Genomic DNA, 8,288 nt, shown 5'->3' on the forward strand with positions numbered 1-8,288 from the left:
CCTCTTCCTGAGCTCCACAGTAACCCTGTTAGAACTTCCCTGTTCATTTTCCAGATGAGAAACGGGAGGCTCAGGGAGGTCAGAGTACTAAGCAGCAGAATCATCTGTTTAGCAAAGTTACAGACCTTGGGAGCGTGAGTGCCTAGATGTGACCCCCAACTCCTGCACTAACTGGGGTGCGTACCCCTCAGCCCCTCAGGGCCACTGAGGATGGCTGCACAGACCTGCTCAGGGTGGGGCTGGCACAGGGCGGGCGAGGGGCGCAGGGAGGGACTCGGGTGCAGACAGCGTGGGTCTCACAGGTATGTTTATTCAGGCTCGAGGGCAGCGGCATCTCAACACGGGGTCCCACGTTCCCAGAGCACAGCCAGGCCGATGTCCCGTCCGCGGAAAGCTGGTTAATGATGACCATGAGCCGGAGCGGCGCTGGAAGCTTTCCGAAGAGAAGCACAACGCAGAGACAGTTTAGGAGGGAGGGAAGAGCAGACTGCAGTCATCACGCAAGCCCGCACTGACAAGCCGGAGGCAAGACCAGGAGGCAGAGAGAGGGCTATTTCTACGGCAATGTGCGTGGAGGGTCTGTGGAACCCACCTGGACACAAAGAGCGAGGGCAGGAAACGTCTCCTCCCAAGCTCACGGGCCAGCCCTGCGTTTGTCTGGGACTCAGGTGGCTAGAGTTTCACTGTCATGTGGATGTGAAGTGAGGAAATGTCTGCACCAGAGTCCAAGTGGCGTTCCCAGGGCAGCCCGCTCGCACAGGCAGCTCCTGCGTCCCCACTGGAGCCCCAGCCAGCTCTCATCAACTCACTGCACTCCTGGGAGCTACACTCGCACAGCCAGCTCCTGCGTCCCCACTGGAGGCCTAGCCAGCCCTCATCAACTCACTGCACTCCTGGGAGCTACACTCAGCCAGGGCTGAGCAACGGTTTTTAAGCTCGGTCTATAGGAAGCAGAACATCCGGCGCCTCTGCCTCAGCAGACCAGCGCTCTGCATTCCGACACGTCCCCTCTGGGCCTGACCGCTCATTGAAGCAGCTGTCGGCTGCAATTCTCAATAAGGAGGCGCCTCGTCCTGAAAGGTGTGATGGTGTTTCTCATTCCCCACTCATTTTAAGCAGAAATCTTACCTTTCAAGGCTTTACTTCTTTTATCTAAAATAAATGGAAAGAAAAATTGGTCATACCAATTCTTTGCAAAAATGCCTTTAGCCAACTTATTGTCAAAATCATCATCTGGCTGAAAAGTTCATACCTTAGGTAATGCTGTTAAGTGAAGCTTTCAGAAAATAGTAATCCTGTAGTGCTTCAAAGCCACAAAGTGGAAAAAGTTTTACCACAGATGTTCTCTGAACAGGCCTCTTCACTCCCCACCACATCCCAAACTCCAGCCCTGCAGTTTAAAGTTCTCTCCTTTCTTCCCTCTCTCTTATTCGTACACAATTGGGCCTCATCTGTGCTCTACTGAGAACCAAGTGGATGCTTTGCCTCAAGCTTTATTATGAAAATATTCATTCAGATCGGTGGGAAAGGTACACAGAATACTGTTTACCAGGACACTCTACCCTAAGTGTTTTAACCTGCATCTCTCAAAACTAAGGACGTCGCCTATGCACTCTGAACACTGCCACACCTAGGGAAATTCACAATTCCCTGATGCCAAAGTCTTGCTCAAATCTCCCTTATTGCTGACACAGCTCTTCTACTCCCCATGTTTGAATACAGGACCACCAGGGTTTCTGGTGTGCCCTGCTGGTTAAGGGCCATAGTTTCTTTACAATGTGAACTGTGATTCCTCTTGAAAGGATTTCCTTCCTGATCTCTAATGAATCAAACAAAGAAACTTACCAGCACTCCTGATTTTATAAACGATGTAGGCCATCAACCCCGTTCCTACCCAAATCTCCTGGTAAGCTTGGGTATAGTAGGGTTTCATGGGGATCCAAACTTTCTTAATAAGACTCTGAAGCATCTGAAAAGGAGCACAGTGGTTAAGTATTACCATGACTGCTGTTTCAGTAAGCCTAACTGCTAAGAGGTTTCCCTTTATTAAGTCTGAACCTATTTCTCAAACTATTCAAGCCTCTATGCCAGGCCTGCTCCCCAAAGCCATTCCAACATCCACACGGGGGCTCCGCTCGAAACAGCTTTTCAAGCTCCACACACCGGCAATACCCCCCACCTTGGCCATCCGTGCACTCCGTCACTTCCCATTCCTCCAGGCCCAGAGCTCGCTCAGCCTGCACTGCCATCGCCAGCCCGCCTCTGAAGGCTACCCTCCACAGTGTCCCCAAATTATGCCAAAAATCACACACTTCTAAAACTTTAAAACTAGTACATTTGCATCACCGTGTTAAGAGTTGTCGGCATTCGATGCTGAAAAAGAGCGTGGTGAGTTCCCTGTGACGGCAACACCAGGCTCGGGCTCACGCTCATCCAGCGAGCCTCAGTCCTTCCGTTTGAGTTCGGCAGTGCTGAGACACACCCGACATATAAGCCATGCGGTGCTCATGGTGCGCGCCGCAGTGTGACCAACAGACGTGCGACTTGTGGGTGGACTTCCCCCGTCCAGTTAGGTAACACACCCATCACCTCTTATTTTTTAAAGAGATCTTTCAGTTGTATTCTCTTAGCACACTTCAACTATGCAATTCAGTGTTATGACCTACAGAGTGCTGCATCATCCCAGTCTTGAGGTCTACTAACAGTAGAATTTAACAAATACAGAGAGCGTGAGAGAACACCGTCACTTCCTAGGAAACGCAGTAATAACTTATTTAATCAATAAAATAATTACTGGATCTGATTAGGAAAAGCCTCACATTCTGAACTGACACAGCTCACCTTTATGTGCAGTTCTCAAAGTGGTGCTTTTGCTCATGTTTATAATTCACCAGATTCTAAAATCAGGTGCCCTCATTTTCATTTTAATAAGCTTTGCAACATCCAAGGTGATCTATTAAACTATCCCCACTCGAACCATCGTGAGGAACACCGACATCAAAGTACCTCTCATCTTACCAGGAAGCACTGCTCCGGCTTCAGTCAGCAAGGCCGCCCCAGTCCCAGCCCCAGGCTGACCGACAGTCACCCCATTCCTTTCGCATGTCTACTTGGCTACACAAAATTTCACTTCAGTTTCCTCTGGTTTTCCGTGAGTGAAACCTGTATCGTGTGGCCATTATTCACTCAGCAGATGTGAAGTGTGCATGTAAGAGGTGGCAGGCACGGTTTCTGGAGCTGAGACACGGGCTCCTAAAGAGCCAGGAGCTCCTGGGGGAACAGTGTCGTCAGCAGAGGCAGCACATGGGCCGAGACCCTGCGGTCAGGACGTGCCTGGAGTGGGAGAGCCCTCGGGAAGGCCACAGCGGCTGCGGGGGCTCGCACCTGGACCGTCCCTCTTGGCAGCTAACTTGAACTGTCCCGGTTTCCTCATCTCTAAAGCAGGGATAAACCGCCCCCCCCCCTCGCCTGCCCCCCGAGGGCTGTCGTGAAGACAGAGGTGCTGCTCTGTGTCACAGTACTTGCTGTGCTACAGCAAGTGTTCATACACAAGGAGTCGCAGCTGTACTTGGGGCGGCGGACGGCCAGAGCTCGGACAGCAGAGAACGCAGTTCTCACCCTAAGACTGTCACACAAACCTAGCACATGTGTGAAGCACTTTACACGCTTATCGCCTGCACCCCAGGAGGAAGCTGCCCGAGCTCACCCAGCTGGATCTGCGCTTCATGACTGAGGATCTGCTCTGAGGCCTGGCTCCCAGCTCTTCCCAGGAGAGCACAGACCCCGGCTGAGGCCTGGGCCTGGGGGCTGACGCGGCGGTGCCCTCACACGCCCTGTCCCCAGGCAGTACTGGGACGCTCCCTCAGGACACACGGCTCCAGGAGGCCAACGGCGCCACCTCGAGAGGCACTGAGAGCGCGCCACAGGGCGCAGAGGCGCCTCTGGGGCCCCAGAGGGGAAGAGCTCAGAGGCGCTGAGCGTGCTCCCCTCCTCCCTGCGCCCAGCACTGACTGGGAAGGAAGACCAGGGGGTTGGAAGCCTGTGAACCTTGGGTTCCTACATGAGTTCTGCCTGCTTTGCCCTCCACCTTGGCCAAGTCTGAAAGATGTCACTTCAGAGGTTTCCCTTTCTGTGAAGCACAGACAGCTCTACCTGCCCTGCTGGGCTCTCAATGGAATTTCAGGAGGAAACATAAAGGACCCTGGCCTGCCTGTGCAGTTGCTCAGTCATGTTCGACTCTTTGCGACCCCATGGACCGTAGCCTGCCAGGCTCCTCTGTCCATGGGGATTTTCCAGGCAATAATACTGGAGTGGGTTGCCATGCCCTCCTCCAGGGGATCTTCCCCACCCAGGGATTGAACCCAGGTCTCCATCGTTGCAGGAGCATTCTTCTCCGTTTGAGCCCACCAGGGAAGCCCGGCCTACTGCCTGGTGAGGAATAAAAACTCAGTAAATGATCACAACAAGCTCAGAAGGAACCTCTGCAAAAGGCTAGCTGGCTGCAATAGTACTAAGCTCCTGGGGTTCTACAGAGGACTTAAGCTTAAGAAGATGAGGGCAAGGCCCAGGCCCATTAGAGGCCTTGGGGCAAGGCCAGATGAAGACCTAGAAGGAAAGAGCAAAGCAAACCAGGAAGGTCAAAGGCCCTAAGAACAGACCAAAATAACCTGTTTTCTGGATCTTTTGTTCAAGGCCCAGGCCCCTGGCGTTCTCTCCTCACCTAAAACGATCCGAGACTGCTACAGGGCAGGTACGCTGCAAACGCTCCCTCCCACCTGCCTTTGGCTCAAGGGTTCCACGCTCGGTCGGACGAGTGAGTGCCCCGGAGGCCCCATACTTCTGCCTGAGTCCACTCTGTCCAGCCACGTTTCCCAGCTCTGCGTGGGTTTTATTAACGCCCTTTCCTTCAAAGGCCCATCCTAGTCAAAGGCCAGATGGGAGTCCACTGTGCCCGGCTCAGTCTGCAGTTTCTGGCGCTACGTTAAGCAAACCGTCACCTGAACCTACACTGAAGACCGGAAACGTCTGACCCGTTGAGCCCGGACCAGGCTTCACAGGCTTAATGTCCGTGCAACTGCAGTCACCACCTCGGATCCCCTTCTGGTCCCCGCCTCGCCCCTCCCATGGCCTTGTCACACGTACAGGGTAGCTCCGGGAACAGTAAGCAGCGAGGAAACCTGAGGGGTAAGGCGAGAGGCCACTAGACGTGGCGCAGAAGTGCTCAGTTTGGATCCTGACTCCATCACTTACTAGCCCCGTAACCTCGGAGGAGGTGGCTGACTTTCATGGCCGAAGGAAAAGGCGTGGAGCGGCCTCGGCGTCACTCGCCAAGCACAGCGAACCCCGAGACGACCTCCCTTTACAGTGGGGGCCCGCGGGGGAAAACGCGCGTGGGCAGCGGGAGCGGTTGGGCCCCAAGGTCAGCGGGGGTCGAGGTGCGGTTGTGGGCGGGCCGGGGAAGCTCCTGCCCGCGGCCGTGGGGGCCATACGGGGCCCCGGGTTTCCGCCGCCCGCGGTCCAGCCCTCACCATCCCGGTGGCCCTAAGCCAAGCGCAGGACTCGGCCACACACTCACCTCGGCCGAGGACCAGAGGCTCGGGAAGCCCCAACTCAGAACCGCCAACTCGGAAAGGTCACTCCGCGCGCAGGCGCCGCGCGGGGCCTGCCGGGAAGGTGGAAGGAGCGACGGTGCCCCTGGCCAGAGTGCCTACCTGACCGCGCCTGCGCACCACAGCGCCCCCAGCGGTTCGACCAGATGGAGGCCGACAGCACGAGCGGCGGGGGAGGGGACGTGGCCGGGTTTTGTGTCATAATAAGGTGACCAACAGTCCGGATTTGCCCGGGAGTAGGACTTCCTGTGTTGCAACAGGGAAGGTCTTGGACAAAGAGGACGAGTTGGTCTACCTGATAACGGGAGTCTCTGCTTGCTGTGTTAATGGCCGAGAAGCCGAGTCTCCCACCTCTGGGTTTCTTGCCATTTCTCTTTGTTATCAACATTCTTGGTCTGCATGTTTTTATGCATCAATTCCGTGCATAGTAATTCTACACAATAGACAATATAAATAAAGACTTCCACAGGGACTCCAGACACTGGAGTTTTAAAACGTAGGTTTTAAAAAGACCCACGATTAGTATGCACAAAGAAACACAAGGCTGAAAAATTAAGCAGAGAACTGGAAATTGTAAAAAAAAAAAAAAAAAGAAAGCCACTTAACTGACTGAAAAAGAGCCAAAAAGAAATTTGATTGATTTATAGCAACAGATTAGACAGTTGAAGAATCGCTGAATTGGAGGCTGGGTTAGAAAAAACCATTGAGGAACACAGACAAAAGAGGAACAGCAAGAAAGTTTACCATAATATAACCGCCAATCTAGAATTCTGTGCGTGAGGAAATTAGCATTCAATAAAGAAAGCGAAATGACATTTTGGACCAACTAAGACTGAGGGAATAATCAGCAGTAGATCTGCGGATTAAAAAAAAAAAGTGTTCATTATTCAGGCAAAAGAAAAGTGAGTTCAGATGGAAGAAGGGTAGGGAGGAGAAACAGCAATGAACCCGCTTCAAAGGGAAGAAAGTTTAGAATTAAATGAAGCTGTGCATCAAACTCGAAAAGCTTGTCATCTTACAGTATTGATGCTCAAAATGTGGTCTGGGGGTTTTCAAGACTCCTTAGGGGTCAAAACTTTTATCCATAATAATAGTAAGATGTTCTCTTTTTCATTAGAATCCTCTTACAAGTGTATGGTGGAGTTCTCCAGAGGCTGTATGACTTGTGATGTCACAACAGAATGAGAACCCAGCTGTCAGCCATTAAGGCAGGCATTGAGAGGTCTGTGGAAACGCAGACGTGTCGCTCTTCTCAAACACAGAAATTGGGGGGCAAACACAGTGACTTTTCTTAATTATTTGCTTTAACACAAAACAGTTTTATTAATATTATAAAATTAATTTAAAAATAAATAAAACCTTTCTCAGTTGTAACCCCTAAAAAAGTAGATAGAACCTACACAAAAAGCTCTCTAGGGTCTTCAACAATTTTTAAGCGTGTAAAGGAATCTTGAGACAAAGAAAAAGTTTGAAAAACAGTCTTAGAAAAAGAATGTTTTAGACTTATAATGAGTTAGAAAACTGCAGAGGACAAAAAGCACTTAGGAAGAACCTTAAGGAGTTATTTCAAGACAAATCATTTCAACTTAAAACTCCACTTGGGATCAACAGAATTTTAATGTCCTTAGTCGCTAATCTATGGCACCCCACTCCAGTACTCTTGCCTGGAGAATCCCATGGACAGAGGAGCCTGGTAGGCTGCAGTCCATGGGGTCGCTAAGAGTCAGATACAACTGAGCGACTTCACTTTCACTTTTCACTCTCATGCATTGGAGAAAGAAATGGCAACCCACTCCAGTGTTCTTGCCTGGAGAATCCCAGGGACGGGGGAGCCTGGTGGGCTGCTGTCTATGGGGTAGCAAAGAGTCGGACACGACTGAAGGGACTTAGCAGTAGCAGTCGATAATCCAACATGGCCCGAAAGAAACATGGCCCATGTTCAAAGAAAACAATGTTTAAAGAATGGGCCATCCCAGAAGATTTATTCAAAGCACAAAGTGCTATATTTTGTGGCTGAGGAGGGTCAGTGAAGATAGGAAAGTCTTGGGCAAAGCTTCTCCTGCTCATGGCATCAACATCATTTGTAATCGTCTTCTGCTGTTTTCCCTTTGGGCCTGCAGCCCCACCAGCTCCGGGAATGCAAATATGGGAAACCTCCACCAAGGCCCACTCTGGGGCCTTCCCAGGTGCCCTGACCTAGGTGTCCACGTGCCTATGCAGAAATATCAAGCTGCCTCTTGTGAACTCTGGACTTTGGGCAGGAATGCTGGATGAGCTGGGCCAAGTGACTAAAGAGGCCAAGAACTACTAGTGAAAGTAAGGGGTCAAAGCAGGCCCTGGGGCAAGCCTGTGGCATCTCCAGACCTGTCATCACTTGTCTGTCATCCTCAAAGAAGGCTCACAACTGAAGCAGCAGATCCAATCCATCCAGCAGTCCATTGAAAGGCTCTTAGTCTAAACAGGTGACCTCGGCCACATGTCCTGCTGACTCCTCCCCCAGGGGTTATGTATCATATTGTCTGTTAGCATGCAGTATCTTCAGCTACCTTCTGTTGTTATAAAATACTGTAGTGCTTTAATCCCGTTTTTGGACTTCCGTGGTGTCTCAATGTTAAAGAACCTACCTGCCAATGCAGGAGACACAGTTTTGATCCCTGGGTCAGGAAGATCCCCTGGAGA

General features: G+C 51.4%; 1 protein-coding gene across 1 annotated transcript; it reads right to left on the minus strand.

The window, feature by feature from the left end:
* Positions 1-290: 290 nt before the first annotated feature.
* Positions 291-5,732, minus strand: ATP5MJ (ATP synthase membrane subunit j). The gene is made up of 4 exons (XM_019983773.2): positions 5,576-5,732; positions 1,846-1,969; positions 1,129-1,152; positions 291-433 (listed from the first exon to the last, which is right to left on the minus strand). Exons 2-4 carry the CDS (start codon positions 1,967-1,969, stop codon positions 399-401), a joined length of 183 nt encoding a protein of 60 aa, XP_019839332.1. The 5' UTR covers positions 5,576-5,732; the 3' UTR covers positions 291-398.
* Positions 5,733-8,288: the final 2,556 nt, after the last annotated feature.

The sequence above is a fragment of the Bos indicus genome, chromosome 21 (assembly GCF_029378745.1).
Source record: "Bos indicus isolate NIAB-ARS_2022 breed Sahiwal x Tharparkar chromosome 21, NIAB-ARS_B.indTharparkar_mat_pri_1.0, whole genome shotgun sequence".
NCBI classification, from domain to species: Eukaryota; Metazoa; Chordata; class Mammalia; order Artiodactyla; family Bovidae; genus Bos; species Bos indicus.

Coding starts and splice junctions, on each gene's coding strand:
- ATP5MJ (XM_019983773.2), bottom strand. CDS start 1,969: ATGCTTCAGAGTCTTATTAAGAAAGTTTGGATCCCCATGAAACCCTAC. Junction 1,153..1,845: donor TTATAAAATCAGGAGTGCTG/GTAAGTTTCTTT, acceptor CATTTATTTTAG/ATAAAAGAAGTAAAGCCTTG. Junction 434..1,128: donor AAGAAGTAAAGCCTTGAAAG/GTAAGATTTCTG, acceptor CTCTTCGGAAAG/CTTCCAGCGCCGCTCCGGCT.